We start from the raw sequence: 20,697 nt of genomic DNA, 5'->3' as shown, positions 1-20,697 counted from the left end.
GAAGAATCAACAGCCTCCGAGGGATCGGCAGGAGAATTCCTCAGACAGTTGGTTATGTGAGGCTTCTAGTCGGCAATGTACAGCGCACATTTGTTTCATCTACTATCAAAAGATGTTCCCTTTATTGTTGGCATTATCGTCCTCGAGTTCAATGACCGCAATACTGCACGTGTCGTCCATCCAGCTCCCTTGCAGCAATCCACACTAGCTATGTGCCAGCAGCTTATTCCAGAGGTTGGTAACTCTGTGAAAAGAAGCACTTCGTGGCATCAGTTCTTTTTTTTGGCCTGTTGTCCATCCTAACCTGCCTATCTCAAATAACCTTTCCACATGTACCGAGTCTAATTCTTTTATTGTTCTCTTCAAAATCTACACTTTTCCAAAATAAGTTTCTCCAGCCTGACATGATGATGGAAAGACCTTCAACTAGGTGCCAAAAAAGTGGCACTTCCCTGAATGTCCTGTCTGCAGACCAAAACTAATTCAGACGTGGCCTGACCAAGGCCTCATACAAAAAAACCTAATGGTACTTTATCTTTTCTATTTAATAGTCCCAGCAACATTGCCTAACACCCCCCCCCCCCCCCCCCCCCCCTAATTATGACCTCATGAATCTTGAGTTAACTGCACAAAGTAATTCTTGGGTCCTTTTCATCATGCCTTGAACCTGTAACTTAGCATGGCACATAAGTCTGGAGTTGCTTCTTCTCAATCGTGCTGCAGTTTTCTGCATTAGTGTCTGCTGGACTTTCCCCAGCATCATTATTACAATCCAGATCATTGATAAAGATTAAGACCAAGGACTGTTAAGTTGATACCCACAAACACTGTTGGTGACTGGCTTTGAAGCAGAATCATGATCAGCAATACCTACTCGTGTGCAGCCAGTTCTTTATCCGATTCAGTAACTGCTTGCTGATCCCGTAACCTTATCCTTACATAATAGCCTTTTGTGCAGGACTTTATCAAAAGCTTTTGAAATTATAGGTGCACGCTATCGATTGGGCTTCCAACATCCACCAGCTTTGTATTTTCATCAAGGATTTCAATCAAGTTGGTGAGACAGGACCTTTTTCAAAAGCCATGCTGATATTCGCAGCACGGTAGCAGAGTGGTTAGCACAATTGCTTCACAGCTCCAGAGTCCCAGGTTTGACTCCTGGGTTGTCTGTGTGGAGTCTGCACGTTCTCACCGTGTGTGCGTGGGTTTCCTCCGGGTGCTCCGGTTTCCTCCCACAGTCCAAAGATGTGCAGGTTAGGTGGATTGGCCATGCTAAATTGCCCTTAGTGTCCAAAATTGCCCTTAGTGTTGGGTGGGGTTACTGGGTTGTGGGGATAGGGTGGAGGTGCGGGCTTGGGTAGGGTACTCTTTCCAAGAGCTGGTGCAGACTCGATGGGCCAAATGGCCTCCTTCTGCATTGTAAATTCTATTCTTGAATAGCCTCTCTTTTTTTCCCATAAATTTAGAGTACCCAATTCATTTTTCCAATTAAGGGACAATTTAGCGTCTTCAATTCACCAAGCCTACACATCTTTGGGTTGTGGGGGCGAAACCCATGCAAACACGGGGAGAATGTGCAAACTCCACACGGACAGTGACCCAGAGCCAGGATTGAACCTGGGACCTCGGCGCCATGTGACTGCACTGAATAACCTCTTTAAAGATGATCATACAGTACATCTCTAATGATCCTTCCTAGCAACCTGCCTATCAGATTGATATGTTAACCTGAAGTTAAAGCATACTCTTTTGCTCTTGACATATTGATCACTTTAATTTAAATAATAAAATGGCTTCACAGCAACATCTTGCTGACAGAGAAAGTTCTGCCATTGTTAATATCTAGCATTCCAGAGACTGAGTGCTGGTGCTGCACGTCATTAATGAATTCTATTTAGGAAGAGTGATACTGTAGCATTGTGCAATAGAGCACCAGTAAGATTTGCCAGAGAGTGGTGGTGAAATTGGGGTATTTCCCACGTGATCAATTCCAGTCTCAAAAGTGTTTAAGTGGAAAGCTGCTGAGCAAAGGCCAAGTGATTGCAAAAGTGATTGAGAGCGGGCCAGTCTGCCATTGATTCCTCCAGTTTTTGTCTGTAGAGTAACTTGAGCAAAGCCCTGACAGCCTGTGGAGCAGGAAATGTATTTGATGGAGGAATATTTCATTGAGGAAGAGAGGGCTATGGAATTCATCACCCAGTGAAACACACTGCACTCCCTCCACCGAAAATGTTGGCCGATACGGGTTCTGATCCAGAATTAATAAAGAGGATTATGTGAAGAACTTAATAAAGTAGGGAGATTGTCTTGAAGCCTGGCATGTGCTCTGTTAGCCTTAAGATGAAAGGTTTAGGCTCTGCTGAATGATTGTGCAGTAGTTCCTCAAGGTTAATACCACAGCAGCTTATTGAAAAACCCACTTTGGATTCTAAAGTCCTGATTGATTTTCCTCTTCTAACTCCTTTATGAATGTAATCCACTAATTAAATAGATTTGAACAATTTTTGTGCAGGGCTTTTAAATTTTGAGTGTGACCTATTTAAATTCAATTCTATTTTGTTATAATTTGATCATTGGACTTCATTACAATTTTTCCCAATATCACTTTCTCTGCAGGTATGGAAGCCCTGGAAATGTAACAAAAGAGTACAATGAATTTTCAGAATTCTTTTTTAAAACATACGCCGTGGGTATTCAGCAGGTAAGAGCACAATGGTTGTCATGATTGACTTTTGGGATGTTCATTATCAACTGTGTAAAATTGGTGCCGGGTCTGAGTAATTGAGCTATTATCTGCATTGAACTGCAAAGTGATCTTTGACTTGAGATAGCACCCCATCGTGGCTCAGTGCCTTAACCAGTGAACTATGTAGGCAAACAGAGCAGCCATTCTGCACCAGCAATCTCCCACAATTAACAAGAACCAGTTTTAATATAAATTTGGAGTACCCAATTCTTTTATTTTTTCCAATTAAGGGGGAATTTAACTTGGCCATTCCACCTACCTTCACATCTTGGGGTTCTGGGAGTGAGACCCACGCGGACAAGGGAGAACCTGTAAACTCCACACGGATAATGACCTGGGGTCGGGATCGAACCCGGGACCTCTGCGCCACCATGCTGCCCCAACAAGGATCAGTTAATGTGTTTTTAGTAGTATTATTTTTGAGGGTAATTCATAGAATTCCTACAGTGCAGAAGGAGGCCATTCGGCCCATCGTCTACACCGACTCTCTGAAAGAGCACCCCACCTAATCCCACTCCCCACCTTATCCCCGTAACCCCACCTACATCTTTGGACACTAAGGGGCAATTTTTAACATGGCCATAACCTGTACATCTTTAGACAGTGGGAGGAAACTTGAGCACCCGGAGGAAACCCACATAAACATGTGGCGAAGGTGCAAGCTCCACACAGACAGTTACCCAAGGCTGGAATTGAACACGGGTTCCTGGAGCTGTGAGGCAGCAGTGCTAACTCCCACCATGCCAATTGTTGGCTAGGGCACAGGGAACTCCTCAAATAGTACAGAGGGATCTTGTTTTATTTCCACTGAACAAGCAGGTAATAATAATAATCTTTATTAGTGTCACAAGTAGGCTTTCATTAGACTGCAATGAAGGTGGGGTCTTGGTTTATCTCCCTCATTCCTGCACAGGTGTGTCGGTTGAAATTGTTGTCAGTTCCTGAAGTGGAGCTTGAAGTGCAGCCTCCTGATTCTCACATGAATCATAGTAATTGAGCCAATAATACACTGAGTGCTGCCTTTACTCACAAGGCCATTGAGGACCCTGTGTGTTTTCTTACACTGAGTGACTGACAGCTAAATAAAATGAGAATGAGCCAGAAGGAAAGACAACAGAGGATTAATCTTCACGTCTAGAAAGGGAATGGTTTAGAGAGGACTTAATTGAGACAAAATTGAAAATGATGCAGAGATGAAATTAAAAGCAAAACACTGCTTATGGACAAATGACCCACTTTTATGCCCTCATTTCTATATACTAACATCAGCATTAGCTGCTATTGACTGAATTCAATTTCTAAAAGATTGACTTTGTTTTCCAATGAGATAAACAATTCATATAATTCTGTGACACTACAAAATTGCAGGTGAAGGGACTTGGCAAAAATAAACTCTGATTTAAAATGTTGCAAAGAAAGGATACATTTAGTGAGGCTTAAATCCGCAACAACCAAGTCTTGACTTTCTGCTGAAAGTTGTGTATCAACAGTGCCATTGGTTATTTGCTTCACTGCTCATGTTCATTGTCTCAGGTGCTACTAAAGTTGGTAGATCAGCATCGACAGAAACAATATGTTGCACCTCGTGTGCTACAGCAAGTCCTTAACTACTTGAATCAAGGTGTCAACCACTCTCTCACATGGAAGCAAATGAAGCCGCACATTCAGGTAAGCACCACTTGAGCTTTACACATCTGTGCTTGCTCATAATTCTGTTACAGCTTCATGCAGTTAGCTTGCTGATGAAGGGTGAGACTCCTATCACTGAAAAGCTGGTTCTTCGCCATGAGGAAGTTTCCATAAATCTTCAGGCAATCAGGGGTTATGGGGAGAAGGCAGGAGAATAGGGATGAGGAAAATATCAGCCATGATTGAATGGCGGAGCAGACTATGGGCTGAGTGGCCTAATTCTGCTCCAATGTCTTATGGTCTCATGAATTCTTCCTGTAGCTACCTGCAGGAGCAGTGTTGACATGCTCTCAAAAGCAATTTGCTCTTTCCTTGGTTCAGACAGGAAGGCTGTAGCAAGAGAAAAGACAAACAAAATTCAGTTAAATTGGAATTATTAGATTAAAATGTAAATACCCGTCTGAAACTGATATGACCCCTTTTCAGGACCTTAACAATAAAATGAAGGAGATATCAATTTGCTCTGATGCTATCATAGTGAAATCTAACTTGTAACTTGCCATCAATTCGGAGTTTTGTGGCTGCGCTAAATCATAGGGTTGAGTGGCAGTGATGTATTCAAGATCTTTGGACAAAAAGGACAGCCAAGAGATGGAGATTTTTAGGAACGATGAGGTGATTTTGGAAAGAATGTGACTGACATTATTATTATTTATGCAGAGCATTTCTGAAGAGGTAGTCTTCCCACTGATGTGTTACAAAGATGAAGATGAGGAGCTGTGGCAGGAGGATCCATACGAATACATTCGGATGAAATTTGGTGAGGTCCACAAAATGTCCCTGGACTTGATTGTGCTATAGGTTTTCTTCTGTGTTGCTAAAAGCTGTGAGAACCTGACAGTGATTTCTATTCCCTCTCCATTGTCCTAGCAAAAAGATAATTTCATTTAATTGTGAAGCCAAGATAATTAAAATCAGTTCTTGCTGCGTGCATCACTTTGAGCGCCGCAGTGATAACTGGTGATTAGTGCATGCGAAAACTGGCTGCATTAATTAGTGGTATTGTTGGAATTTTTTTTAGATGTATTCGAGGACCATGTCTCTCCAACCATTGCAGCTCAGAATTTCCTTTACACTGCAGCAAAGAAGAGAAAGGAGGTGAGGCAACTTCCGTTGTCATGTGAAATTCATTTCTGCAACTGATTATATTATAGTTCAATATCAATGAACTGCAGTTTGAAGTTTTCAGAATCTCTTTGTCACTGGGATTCAACACTGTTTTGGGGCCTGGTAGGTTTTACATGACATGAAGCTATATTGTGAAAAGAAAACACTCTCGAGCTATTGGGTTATAAATTGCTGCAGTGGCAGATTTCTTTCTGGGCCTCCAAGGTTGAGTGTTACGTCAGGGCCATATATCACATAATTAATGGAGCCTCCACGACATTAAATATCAGCTCTAAATATTTGCGGCGGAATAATATATATTGCATCAAACTAGCGAGTTTAGAATTGGCATCAAAGGGCAACACGGTGGCGCAGTGGGTTAGCCCTGCTGCCTCAATGCGCCGAGGTCCCAGGTTCGATCCCGGCTCTGGGTCACTGTCCGTGTGGAGTTTGCACATTCTCCCCGTGTTTGCGTGGGTTTCTCCCCCACAACCCAAAGATGTGCAGGGTAGGTGGATTGGCCATGCTAAATTGCCCCTTAATTAGAAAAAAAATGATTGGGTACTCTAAATTTATATAAAAAAAAGAATTGGCATTGTTGAAAGGGGAGCCTCGAAGCGAGAAGAAGCTTTCATCGGTTTTGGGCTTGTCCATCTGGCCTGGGCTTGCAAAATCCTACCAACTGTCCTGGCTTGAGACAAAACCTGGGGTTACCCCTATCTCTGGATCTGTAAAGATTCAATTACCTGCAAATGCTCTCATTCTAAGCATTGTCTGGCATCTTTGAATTTGTCTATATATATGTTTCTGGAACATACCTCTTCATTCACCTGAGGGAGGAGCAGTGCTCCGAAAGCTAGTGTTTGAAACAAACATGTTGGACTTTAACCTGGTGTTGTAAGACTTCTTACTGTTCATCGCTTTCGGCATAGCTAATGGCTGACTGGCGCAAATAAACTAGCAAATTGAGAGGAATCCCGCTAGTGGGGTTTTCCCCAAATTAATAATGGTGAGCACGTTCAATAATGGTGAGACTTCCAAGCAATAACCTTTGTCAAAAAAACTCCACGGTATCAGCCAAGTAGTTGAGGTGGGGCAGGTCTTATTACAGCAAACAAAATCTGTATATCCAGAAACTAGTCTATTTAAACAATTCATGACAAATAAACAGTCCGTTTCCTCAGCAAAGAGAATCTTTACATTGAGCTTCCACGATAGACAGCAAATCTAACTCCTAGTCAAAACTGCAGCAAAGACTCCTGATTTAAAGCATGACAATTTCTCCGGCAAAATACAGTGAGTGCAGGATCGTTGCATAGAAATGTATGAAATATCCATCCTGGTCAATGACAGCAGTGTGACCAATGTAGGTCATCCCATCATCTTCAAACCTTGTATTATGCCGACTGATCAACTATTCCTTGCCCTAAAGCCTAATCAAAAGTCAAAAGTTCAATTCCTATTTCCCCCACCCTCTAGACTAATGAAGATACCTGAATAAATTAGTTGAAGTCAGATAAAATTAACTTGAAATTGTTTGTTGCAAATTTTCTTGTTGTAAAAATAATGATCTTAATTTCACTGTTTTGTCACTTTGAACTGATTTAACTTCTATAGGTTTTGCCAAAGATGATGAGCTTTTGTTACCAGGTCTTGACGGATCCAAGCGGCGATCCTCGAAAGAAGGATGGGGCACTGCATGTAATTGGTTCTTTGGCGGATATTCTGCTCAAAGTAAGTTGCTAAATAAGTTTTGAGAGAAATGGTTATATCCAGCTTACCTTTAGTGGTTAGGCAGGATACATCTGAGCTGTAGGAATCGGGTGATTGTAGGTTTGTGGCACAGTTTGTCCTGAGTTAGCCAATCTCCTGTTGGGACAATATCTGGGCTCCCAGAGTTTGGGAGAAGAAGAAAAGTCCAACAATTTGCAAGGATTATATAGGGGGCCATGGAGCGAGACTAACTGATAACTCTTTCAATGACCCAGCAAAGACACATGAGCCAAATGGCTCCCTTTTTGAGGTTCAAGATTTTATGAATTTACTAACATCTGCAGAGAGGGCATGTATACATTTTGGACAATGATGAGACTAGCTTTGATTACAGATGTCTGTGAAAATAGCTTGTTGGGCCCTCCTTGTCTAAGTTCATGCATGTAGGGTGGTCACATGTAGGGTTGCCTCACAAAAATAGTCCTTTTCCGACTAGAAGGGGAGAATAATAATTAACCAGTGAAGAAAAAGATAGATAATCTGTTCTCCTACTCTGGTCATATTATCTCTGAAGTTGAACCTAGATGTAAGAGTATCAAGAAATGTCAGATGCATCCAGAATAATGTTTAAAAGTCGAGAAATGTTTGGCTCCAAGAGTTAGATAGTGTTTTCTTCATTCCAGAGATGTGGGCATTACTGATGAGGCCAGCATTTGTGCCCTTAAAAATGTTGTGCTGTAAGCTGCTTTCTTCAACCATGTTCAGTGTACTTGACCGTCTCTAGGTTTATAAATCCTCTTGATCTAAAATTATTACATCATCTAGTGGATATAGTCTCCTATTTAGAGCAGAGCAGAGCAATTTTGAGCTGCATACCGATAGATAATATCCTCTCTCTAAAGGTCACTAATGCACTTGACAATCATAGAATCCTACAGTTCAGAGCCCATTCAGCCTATCGAGATTGCACCGACCCTCTGAAAGAACACCCCACCTAAGTCCAATCTCCAGCCCTCTCCCCGTATACCCATCTAGGGTCAATTTAGCATAGCCAATCCACCTAACCTGCACATCTTTGGACTGTGGAAGGAAACTGGAGCACCCGAAGGAAACACATGCAGACATGGGAGAATGTGCAAACACCACACAGATAGTCACCCAAGGTCGGAATCGAACCCGGGCCTCTGGTGGTATGAGAAAGCATTGCTAACCACTGCACCATTGTGCCGACATGATGCAATAATAGAAAGGATATTGCATCCCTTGGTATGAATTCTGCTTTCAAATACCCTGTATTTTCTATATTTTGAATATTATATTTTGATGCTTCGCTTCGAGCAGCACAAAACCATTGAGTATAACGCTAAGCTTCCTGCACTCTGCCCAAAAATACATGAGCTAACCTCTAATTTGGATAAGCACCTGCCCCTGCACCCATTTCTCATAACAGACATCCTTTGTTCCTCTCTTGGTCTGACTAGTTTTGTAGAGGTGATAGAGTTAATTTTGTTGTTTGGGTTCATGCCCACAATGTTGCGGATCTGAAAACTCAAACTCCTCTCTAGTAGCACCTTTCCAGTCAATGGAGGAGACTTTCAGACTCTTAACTGAGTTGGTTTCAAGCCCAGATCTCAGACATGTGAGCTCAAAGAGCCTTAATACAATTGAAGTCAATGGGAATCGTGGAAAAGTTCTCCACTGGCTAGTCAAACCTAGCCTAGGCAGATGGTTATCAGGCCAGTTTATCAGCCCCAGGCCACTTTAGGAGTTCCCCAAGGTAACGTCCTGAGCCCAGCCTCAGGAACTTCAGAAAGTCGTGAATACCGCCCAGTCCATCTCACGAACCTGCCTCCCATCCATTGACACCATCTACACCTCCCGCTGCCTGGGGAAAGCGGGCAGCATAATCAAGGATCCCTCCCACCCGGCTTACTCACTTTTCCAACTTCTTCCATCGGGCAGGAGATACAGAAGTCTGATAACACGCACAAACAGACTCACAAACAGCTTCTTCCCCACTGTCACCAGACTCCTAAATGACCCTCTTATTGACTGACCTCATTAACACTACACCCTGTATGCTTCATCCGATGCCAATGCTTATGTAGTTACATTGTATATCTTGTGTTGCCCTATTATGTATTTTCTTGAATTTTGTTTAATTCCCTTTCTTCACATGGACTGAATGATCTGTTGAGCTGCTTGCAGAAAAATACTTTTCATTGTACCTCGGTACACGTGACAATAAACAAATCCAATCCAATCCAGCCATTCTTAGCTGTTTCATCCATCATAAGGTCAGAAGTGGGGATATTTGCTGGTGATTGCATGGTGTTTCGTTCCATTCATAAATCCTCAGATACTAAAGCAGTGTATGCCCACCTGCAGTAAGGTTTGGACAACATTCAAGCTTGCGCCAATAAGTTACAAGTAATAATTGCATCTCACAAGTACCAGGCTTTGATCATCTCCATGAGAAAGTCTAATCTCTTCTCTTTGATATTTAATGATGCCGGCATTGGACTGGGGTGAGCACAGTAAGATGTCTTGGTGTTGTAAGACTTCTTACTTGATATTTAATGGCATTATTATTGTTGAATCCCCCAACACCCTGGGGTTAGTTGGTTGGACATTGACTACAAGCTGAACTGGACGAGCCATATAAAGACTGTGACACAAAACTAGGTCAGAGACTGGGAATTCTGACGCGAGTAACTGGCCTTCTAACTGTCCAAAGTTCTTTTTACCAATAACAAAGCACAAGTCAGGGGTTTGATAGAATTCTCTCCACTTGCCTGGATGAGTATAGCCCAATAGCTCAAAGCCGCTCAAACCCATCCAGGAAAAAGCAACCCGCTTGATTAGCACCCCATCCACCATCTGAAACATTTATTCCGTTCATCACTGACACATCATGCCTGACTTGTGTACCATTTAAATGAAGCGCTGTAGCAACCTGCCAAATTGTGTTTCAGCAGTACCTTCCAACGCGTGGCCAATACTACTTAGAAAGACAAGGGCACCAGAGACATGGGATACCGTCACCTGGATGTTCCCTTCCAGATGCTACACTAGCTTGATTGGAACTAGGGCAGCACGGTAACGCACTGGGTAGCACTGCTGCCTCACGCACTGAGGAGCCGGGTTCCATCCCGGCCCCGGGTCACTTGTCTGCGTGGAGTTTGCACATTCTCCCCGTGTCTGCGTGGGTCTCACCCCCACACCCTAAAAGATATGCAGAGTAGGTGAAATGGCCTCGTTAAATTTGTCCCTTAATTGGAAGAGAAAGAATCGGGTACTGTTAAATTTGTGCGAATAAATAAATAAATAAAAAGAAACTTGGTTTGGCACTATATTGCTATTCCGTCATTGTCACCCAGTCAAAATCTTGTATCTCCCTAGCTAACAGCACTCAACTGTAGTGGACTGCAGCGCTTGAAGAAGGCCGCATCACACGTTAATAAGGGCACAAGGATGGTCATAAAATGCTGGCTTTATCAATGACACTGGCATCCCAAGAATGAAGAAAGCACTAACTCTCTGAGCCAAACACTTCTGGCATTTTAAACATTAGCTTCACAGTTACCTCAAAGTATTGTGCATTTGTTTTGCTCTTGTTTCATCTTCACTCGACTAATGCAAAATTTATATTTATACCAACAGAAAAACATATACAAGGGCCAAATGGAGTTGATGCTTCAGAATTATGTATTTGCACTCTTTAACTCTGACTTAGGCTACCTCCGAGCTAGGGTAAGGCCAAATACCATGTGAATGATTTTGTGATGAGTAGCTCTAACCAACTACGGCTGTTGTTATCTTTCCTCCCTGCTCTGTTTTGTTAAAAGTGCATTTGAAAATGTGGTCACGCATTTCTGAACGGGAGAAACTTTGAAGAAAAACGGCGGTTAATTTGGCCTTCTGATTCAGTCAAAAATGCAGCAATGTTTGTCAGTACCTGGAAGGGGTAAAAACAGGTTTACTTTTTGAGGGGAAAGCACTTTAAAAAAAAAAAAAAGTATTATAATTCAAATTTTACAATAATAAAAACATACCCAGCAAACCTGCCCAATCTGCCTGACACATATATCTGCCGATGAGAGTAGTGGTACGACGTAAGAACATGAGAAATAGCGGGAGTGGGCCGTTCAGCCCCTCGAGCCTGATCCACCAAGATCATGGCTGATCTGATGCGGCCTTAACTCTACTTTCCTGCCTGACTGTCATAATTCTTGATTTTACAACTGGATGTGGCAGGACTGCAGAGCTTTCAGCATCTACCCTGTCAAGCCCCCTCAGAAACCTTTTATGTTTCAATAAGGTCACCTCTCATTCTTCTAAATCCCAATGAGATTGGGCCCAATCTGCTCAGCCTTTCCTCCTAAAACAACCCCTTTATCCCAGACATCAACCTAGTGAATCTTCTTTGAACTACCTCCAATGCAAATAAGGTGACCAAAACCACACACGCTACTCCAAGTATGGGCTGGAAAATGGCTTACATAGAACAGTACAGGCCCTTCGGCCCACGATGTTGTGCTGACCATTTATCCTAATCTAAGATTAACCTAACCTACACCCCTTCAGTTTACTGCTGTTCATGTATCTGTCCAAGAGTTGCTTAAATGTCCATTATGACTCAGACTCCACCACCTCTGCCGGCAGAGCATTCCACACACCCACCACCCTCTGTGTAAAGAACCTACCTCTGACATCTCCCCTATACCTTCCTCCAATCACCTTAAAATTATGTCCCCTCGTGACAGCCATTTCCACCCTTGCCACTCTATCCATGCCTCTCATCACCTTGTTCACCTCTATGAAGTCACCTCTCTTCCTTCTTCACTCCAGTGAGAAAAACCCTAGCTCCCTCAACCTTTCTTCATAAGACATGCCCTCCAGTCCAGGCAGCATCCTGGTAAATCTGCTCTGCACCCTCGCCAAAGCACCTTCATCCTTCCTATAATGAGGCGACCAGAACTGGACACTATTCCGTGTGGTCTAACCAGGGTTTTATAAAGCTGCAGCAAAACCTTGTGGCTCTTAAACTCAATCCCCCGTTCATGAAAGCTAACACACCATACGCCTTCTTAACAACCCTATCAACTTGGGTGGCACCTTTGAAGGATCTATGTAAGTGGAACCCAAGACCCCTCTGTTCCTCCACACTTCCAAGAATCCTGCCTTTAACTCTGTATTCAGCATTCGAATTCTAGCTTCCGAAATGAATCACTTCACATTTATCTACGTTGAACTTCATCTGCCAATTCGCAGCCCACGTCTGTATCCTGTCAATGTTTTGTTGTAACCTGCAACAGCCCTTGACACTATCTACCATTCCACCAACCTTTGTGTCATCGGTGAACTTACTATCCCACCTTTCTATTTCCTCATCCAAGTTATTTATAAAAACCACAAAGAGCAGAGGTCCCAGAACAGATCCCTGCGGGATACCACTGGTCACCGACCTCCAGGCGGAATACTTTCCATCCACTACCACTCGTTGTCTTCTTTCGGCCAGCCAGTTCTGTCCAGACAGCCAAATTTCCCTGTATCCCATCCCCCCTAACTTTCTGAATGGCTTATACAGGTGTAGCATGATTTCCCTACTTGTATACTCCATCTGACTTGTAATAAAGGCCCAAATTCTGTTTGCCTTCTTATTGACTTCCTGCACTTGCATGTTGACTTTTTGTGATTATTATACAGAGGTCCCTCTGTATCATAGCATTCTGCAATCTCTCTTTTTAAGTTACATTCTGCTTTTCTATTAAACCTGTCCAGGTATGGGCAAAACAAACTATTTTTGTGAATTTGCAGTGGCCTGCAGTTCAAGAAAAAAGTTCATCCTTTGAGATCTAAATTCCAACTACTCAGTGGTGCCAAGATGGCAAAACTATATTTTGGTTTACATTTAAAACTAACATTCTGCTGCTCTCTAATGGGCCATGTTGTACTGTCTCCTTTCATTTGTGTTTTATTCACATTCTCATCGTATTTTGATTTGTGTATCTCAGAAGACAGTTTATTTGAGCTACCGTTTTCCTGCTAAATTTAGGCAGCTGTCCTGTACAAATAGTCTATAAAGGGAGGCACAGTGGTTAGCACTGCTGTCTCAGCTCCAGGGACCCAGGTTCAATTCTGGTCTCTGGTGACTGTGGAGCTTGCGCTTACTGCTCGTGTCTGTGTGGGTTTTCTCCGGGTGCTCCTGTTTCCTCCCACAGTCCAAAGATGTGCATGTTAGGTGTATTGGCCATGCTAAATTGCCCCTTAGTGTCAAAAAGATTAGGTGGGGGGAGTGATCAATGAGGATCAGACGGGGTTTGTGAAGGGCAGGCAGCTGAATACGAATGTGCGGAGGGTCCTGAATGTGATCATGATGCCCTTGGAAGGAGGGATGCAGAAGTGGTGGCTGCAATGGATTCGGATACCTATGGGAAGTGTTAGGCAGATTTGGATTTGGCGATGAATTCATAGGGTGGGTTAAATTGCTGTATCAGGCCCCTGTAGCGAGTGTGTCGACGAACCGGCTGCGGTCGGAGTACTTTAGGCTACATCGAGGAACGAGGCAGGGGTGCCCCCTGTCCCCCCTGCTGTTTGCCCTGGCAATTGAGCCGCTTGCCATGGCGTTGAGGGAGTCTAGAAACTGGAGGGGGCTGGTTCGGTGGGGTGGAGCATCGGATTTCAATGTATGCGGATGACCTGCTCCTGTGCATTTCTGATCCGGTGGAGGGGATGGGGAGGTCATGCAGATCCTTAAAGAATTCGGAGACTTTTTGGGGTATAAGTTGAATGTCGGGAAAAGCGAGCTTTTTGTGATACATGCGAGGGGCCAGGACAAGAGACTGGGAGAGCTACCCCTTAAGATGGTGGAGACAAGCTTTCGCTATTTGGGCATACAGGTGGCTAAATTGGGATGCCCTGCACAAGCTCATTATTTGTAAAGGGCAGATACCCCACCTTGCTTTAAGTTGTTAATTCGCTTTTCCTTATTATTATTATGATGTTTTTTGTTTTTTTCTGTAGTGGTTTGTAAAATTTTGAATAAAAACAAATTTAAAAAAAGGTTAGGTGGGGATAGGGTGGAGCTCTGCACTCTTTCCAGGGGCCAGTGAGGACGCAATGGGCCCCATAGCCTCCTTCTGCATTGTAAATTCTATAGAATCAGACACCAACAACAGAAAACTTTCCACTCTCTGGAATGCTTTAGTACTAAAATGCCTGTTAATGTGAACCTCGGTGGTTCACATTTTGGCACGCTATGTATGTGTCCCCCCATACCCCTCCATTTTTGTTATGTGGTTGCTACTGGCTATGCCAACATTTGGTACACGTACCTAGCTGCCCTGCAAACATATATGTTCACAAATCATTGAAGGTGGCAAGGCGGGTTGAGAAAGCAGTTCAAGCATATAGGATCTTGGGTGCTATATTTATTCTTTTTTATGGAATGTTGGTGTCACTGGAGAGGCCATCGTTGTTGCCGAATAAATAGAGGCATTGAATATAAAAGCAAAGATAAACCTCTATAAAATATTGGTCTAGCATCACCTGGAACATTATGTCTTAATTCTGGGCACCAGCCATTATGAAGACGTGGAAGCACTGGAAAATGGTGCAGGAAAGATTTATGAGGATGAGGGACTGCTATTACATCAATAGTGGTTCTCCTTGGAGGAGGGAATGCTGAGACGAAATTTGATAAGAGAGTTTTGAAATCATGAATGAACAGGATAACTGCTCCCATTGGAAGGGTCAAGGACCAGAGGGCACCCATGTTAGGTGAATGGCAAAAGGTGACATGAGGAAAAGCTTTTTTATGCAATGAGTGGTTTTGATATAGTATACACTCCGAGTGTATAAGGGAGGCAGATTCAGTTGTGCTTTCAAAAGGGAATTAGAAATTCCCTGAAGAGCGAATATTTGCAGAGCTGTGGGGAAAAACCAAGGGAATGGGACTAGATAAGCTGCTCTTGCAGTTGTCCCAGATGATCATAGGCTGCTTTCCCCTTTAAGGGGGAGGTCTTTGAGGCCTTGCTCTGCATCACGACCCAGCTGTACAGCTAACTGAGCTATCCTGGTGCTGAGCTTTCTTGGACTGGTGATGGTAGTTTGATGTAACCAAATTACTTGCTAATCTGCTTCAAAGGCTATTTAAGAACTATCCACATTGGGTTGATGTAGAACTGAAGTCACATATAAATCAGACTGGGATACAATGGTAGGCTTCTTTCCTTAAAGAACATTTTGACCTATTTGGGTCAGCGTACAATTCAACAGCTTCCTTGTCGTTTTTTCTAGTACTAGATTTTAATTCCGAAATATCTTTTTTTTAATTAAAAACTACAAGGGCATTTGTAGTCATGTTGTTTTTTAAATTATTTTATGAAGGATGGTGTGCGCCTGGAAGGGGAACTTGAAGGTGGTGATGTCCCATGAATGTACTGTCTTTGCCCTAGATGGTAGAGGCATAAGTTTGGAAATTTGGTGAGTTACTGTAGTGTATCTTTAGATGACATACGTGTCTGACACTGTGCTCTAGTGGTGGAGGAAGTGAATATTTAAGGTGGTGTATGAGGTGCTTGTCCTGGATGGTGTCGAGCTTCTCGTGTGTTGTTGGAGCAGCACTCAACCAGGCAAGTGGGAGAGCATTCTAGCACACTCCTAACTTGTGCCTTGTAGATGGTGGACAGTCTTTGGGGAGTCAGTAGATGAGTTACGTGCTGCAGAATTCCCAGCCTCTGGCGTGCTCCTGTAGCCACATTATTTATATGGCTAGTCCAGTTCAGTTTCTGGTCAATGGTAACTCTCATGATGTTGATAGTGGGAGATTCGCCATTAATAATACCATCGGATATCATGGGAAGATGATTAGATTCTCTCTTGTTGGAGATGGTCCATTGTCTAGCACTTTTGTGTTGCAAATGTTACTTGCCACTTAGCAGCCCAAGCCTGAATGCTGTCCTGGCCTTGCATATAGGCACAGACTGTTTCAAAATCTGAGAGGTCAGAAAGTGTACTATGCATTGTACAATCATCAGCAAACATCACTACTTCTGACCTTGTGGTGAAGCAGCTGAAGATTATTTGGCCTAAGATCCTGAGGAACTTCTGCAGCGAGGTCACCTGGAACTGAGATGATTGCCCACCAACTACCTCAACCATCTTCTTTTATGCCAGGTATGAATCTAACCAGTGGAGAGTTTCCCCCTCATTCCATGAACATCGGTTTTGCCAGGGCTCCTTGATGCCACACTCGGTCTTGATGACCAGGGCAGTCACTCTTGCTCCCTCTCTTGTCCATGTTTGGACCAAGGCTGTAATTGGATTGGATTGGATTTTTTTATTGTCACGTGTACCGAGGTACAGTGAAAAGTATTTTTCTGCAAGCAGCTCAACAGATCATTCAGTACATGGAAGAAAAGGGAATTAAACAAAATTCAAGAAAATACATGAGAATACATAATAGGGCAACACAAGATATGCAATGTAACTACATAAGGTTTGGCATCGGTTGAAGTATACAGGGTGTAGTGTTAATGAGGTCAGTCAATAAGAGGGTCGTTTAGGAATCTGGTGACAGTGGGGAAGAAGCTGTTTTTGAGTCTGTTCGTGCGTGTTCTCAGACTTCTGTATCTCCTGCCCGACGGAAGAAGTTGGAAAAGTGAGTAAGCCGGGTGGGAGGGATCCTTGATTATGCTGCCCGCTTTCCCCCGGCAGCGGGAGGTGTAGATGGAGTCCATGGATGGGAGGCAGGTTCGTGTGATGGGCTGGGCGGTATTCACGGCTCTCTGATGTTCCTTGCGGTCCTGGGCCGAGCAGTTGCCATACCAGGCTGTGATGCAGCCCGATAGGATGCTTTCTATAGTGCATCATATGAGGCCAAGAGCAGAGTGGCCATGGCAGAAACCAAACTGCGCATGAGTGAGCTGGTTATTGCTGTGTGAGTGCCACTTGATAGCACTGTCGAATAGTCCTTCCATTACTTTGCTGATGATCAGGAGAAGATTCATGGGACAGTAACTGGCTGGGTTAAATTTGTCCTGCTTTTTGAGGACTGGGCATACCTGGGCAGTTTTCCACATTTTTGAGGAAATACCAGTGTTTGTAGCTGTACAAGAAGAGCTTGAATGAGGATGTTGCTAGTTCTGCAGCATAAATCTTCAGTACTAAGCAGGGATGTTGACGGGCCTTTCACCTTTACACAATCCAGTGCCTTCAGCTGTTTCTTGATATCAAGTGGAATTAATTTAGTTGGTTGCAAACTGGCACCTGTAATGCTGTGGGCCTCTGGAGGAGGCCTGTATGGATCATCCACTTGGCACTTGTGGCTAAAGATGATTGCAAATGCCTTTTCTTTTGCACTGATGTGCTGATCTCCCCCATCGTTGAGAATGGGAAAGTTGTGGAACCTCATTCTTCAGTCACATGCTCAATTGTCCACCATCATTCATGACTGGACAAGGCATATTTGCAGAGCTTTGATCTGATTCCTTGATTGTGGGATCACTTGGCTTTGTCTACATTACATACCCAATGTGTACTGCAATTGTGTGTACAGTTCAATGCTTGGATCTGTTTGGGTTGCTGAATCTATTCCCTGATTGGTGCACACTGTAAAAACTGCATGAATTTGGAACCTATGCAATGTGAAAACCAGTAGCATGGGATGTTCACTGCTGCGAGGAATGCTGAGTTTTGTACTGAGATTGATCTTACAGTGAAGGACAGCTCCCATTGCTCATGACCTGTCGGCACATTGTCTTTGTGCAGCCTTACAATCGTGTCAAGAAGCAATCTTATCAGAGCCTCCAGGCCTGTGAACAAACTGTTCCCCACACTTGTCTCAAGGCCACCAACAAATGGGAGAAACAGAGGGGCAGATCAAATCAAGAACCTCTGTTGCTTGGCAGCAGTCAGTTGTGGTTAAGCTGGTTGAACATCTGATTGAAACATAGTCTGAGAGTTGGTTGACCAGCTGACCTGAAACGTAAATCAAATGTTCTTCTAACTGATTCCAAAATGGGAGGAATGTGAGAGCTTGCAATGGTTGTACATGAAGGGGTGGACCTTTAAAGAGGTGTGTTAAAATGGAGCATTGGGTTGTTTTTGGTGAACTACCTGAGCATTTTGGGCTTCTCTACAGCCCAGAGACCCAGTGGTTCTTGTAAATGTCCAAGCTCCCAACTGGGACGACGTGGAATTTATGAAGAAAAACATGGCAGAAATCCCCGACATAGACTCACACTGACTCACTATGAAAGAGCTGCGTGCCAGAGGCAGTCGGAGAAGATCAGGCGGGCTTTGTCAAGGGCAGGCAGTGAACATCAGGTGGCTGCTGAATGTGATCATGACACCATCTGGGGGGAAAACACCAGAAGTGATCATCTCTGGACGCAGAAAAGGCTTTCAACTGGGTCAAATGGAGGTACTGAAACGGTTTGGGCCAGGGTTCACCACCTAATAATAATCATCTTTATTGTCACAAGTAGGCTTACATTAACACTGCAATGAAGTTACTGTGAAAAGCCCCTCATCACCACATTCCGGCACCTGTTCGGGTACACAGAGGGAAAATTCAGAATGTCCAATTCACCTAACAGCACGTCAAAGAACAAAGAAAAGTACAGCACAGGAACAGGCCCTTCGGCCCTCCAAGCCTGTGCCGACCATGCTGCCTGTCTGAACTAAAATCTTCTGCACTTCCTGGGTCCGTATCCCTCTATTTCCATCCTATTCATGTATTTGTCAAGATGCCCCTTAAACGTCACTATCGTCCCTGCTTCCACCACCGGCAGCAAGTTCCAGGCACCCAGTACCCTCTGTGTAAAAAAAACTTGATTTGATTGTACAGTTGCTTGTACAACTCCTTTAAACATTGCCCCTCACACCTTAAACCTATGCCCCCTAGTAATTGACCCCTCTAACCTGGGAATAAGTCTCTGACTATCCACTCTGTCTATGCCCCATATAATTTTGTAGACCTCTATCAGGTCGGCCTTCAACCTCCGTCGTTCCAGTGAGAACAAACCAAGTTTATTCAACCTCTCCTCATAGCTAATGCCCGCCTAACCAGGCAACAACCTGGTAAATCTCTTCTGCACCCTCTCTAAAGCCTCCATATCCTTCTGGTAGTGTGGCGACCAGAATTGAACATTATACTCCCAAGTGTGACCTAACCAAGGTTCTATACAGCTGCAACATGACTTGCCAATTTTTATACTCAATGCCCCGGCCAATGAAGGCAAGCATGACATATACCTTCTTGACTACCTTCTCCACCTGGGTTGCCCCTTTCAGTGACCTGTGGACCTATACACCTAAATCTCTCTGACTATCAATACTCTTGAGGGTTCTACCATTCAATCTATATTCCCTTCCTGTCTTTGACCTTCCAAAATGCATTACCTCACATTTGTCCAGATTAAACTCCATCTGCCATCTCTCCGCCCAAGTCTCCAAACGATCTAAATCCTGCTGTATCCTCTGACAGTCCTCATCGCTATCTGCAATTCCACCAACCTTTGTGTCGTCCCCAAACGTACTAATCAGACCAGTTACATTTTCCTCCAAATCATTTATATATACTACGTACAGCAAAGGTCCCAGCACTGGTCCCTGCGGAACACCACTAGTCACAGCCCTCCAATCAAAAAAGCACCCTTCCATTGCTACTCTCTGCCTTCTATGACTTAGCCAGTTCTGTATCCATCTTGCCAGCTCACCTCTGATCCCGTGTGACTTCATCATTTGTACCAGTCTGTCATGAGGGACCTGGTCAAAGGCCTTACTGAAGTCCATATAGACAACATCCACTGCCCTACCTGCAGCAACCATCTTTGCCACCTCCTCAAAAAACTCTTATCAAGTTATTGAGACACGACCTTCCCTTCATAAAACCGTGCTGCCTCTCGGTAATACGTCTACTTGCTTCCAAATGGGAGTAGATCCTGTCTCAAAGAATTTTCTCCAGTAATTTCTCTACCACTGACGAAAGGCTCACTGGCCTGTAGTTCCCTGGATTATCCTTGCTGCCCTTCTTAAACAAAGGAACACCATTGGCTATCCTCCAGTCCTCTGGGACATCACCTGAAGACAGTGAGGATCCAATGATTTCTGTCAAGGCCTCAGCAATTTTCTCTCTTGGTTCCCTCAGTATTCTGGGGTAGATCCCATCAGGTCCTGAGGACTTATCTACCTTAATATTTTTCAAGACTCCCAACACCTCGTCTTTTTAGATCTCAATGTGACCCACGCCATCTACACACCCTTCTCCAGACTCAACATCCAGCAATTCCTTCTCTTTGGTGAATACTGATGCAAAGTATTCCTTTAGTACCTCACCCATTTCCTCTGGCTCCCCACAATAGATTCCCTCCCTATCTTTCAGTGGGCCAATCCTTTCCCTGGCTACACTCTTGCTTTTTATGTACGTTTAAAAA

The 20,697-nt window shown here is 43.8% G+C and overlaps 1 protein-coding gene across 3 annotated transcripts in view; it reads left to right on the top strand.

Moving 5' to 3' along the window:
* The window catches only part of ipo8 (importin 8), a 115,760-nt gene that overhangs the window by 44,411 nt on the left and 50,652 nt on the right, over positions 1–20,697 (top strand). For all 3 annotated transcript variants that reach the window (XM_038781106.1, XM_038781107.1, XM_038781109.1), the window contains 6 exons: positions 2,617–2,701; positions 4,280–4,414; positions 5,096–5,195; positions 5,457–5,533; positions 7,160–7,276; positions 10,919–11,008. In XM_038781106.1, the coding sequence (XP_038637034.1) occupies positions 2,617–2,701; positions 4,280–4,414; positions 5,096–5,195; positions 5,457–5,533; positions 7,160–7,276; positions 10,919–11,008 (604 nt within the window). The remainder of the gene's footprint in view (positions 1–2,616; positions 2,702–4,279; positions 4,415–5,095; positions 5,196–5,456; positions 5,534–7,159; positions 7,277–10,918; positions 11,009–20,697) is intronic.

Source organism: Scyliorhinus canicula, chromosome 20 (genome assembly GCF_902713615.1).
Source record: "Scyliorhinus canicula chromosome 20, sScyCan1.1, whole genome shotgun sequence".
NCBI classification, from domain to species: domain Eukaryota; kingdom Metazoa; phylum Chordata; class Chondrichthyes; order Carcharhiniformes; family Scyliorhinidae; genus Scyliorhinus; species Scyliorhinus canicula.
This window is presented reverse-complemented; position numbering and strand designations above follow the sequence as displayed.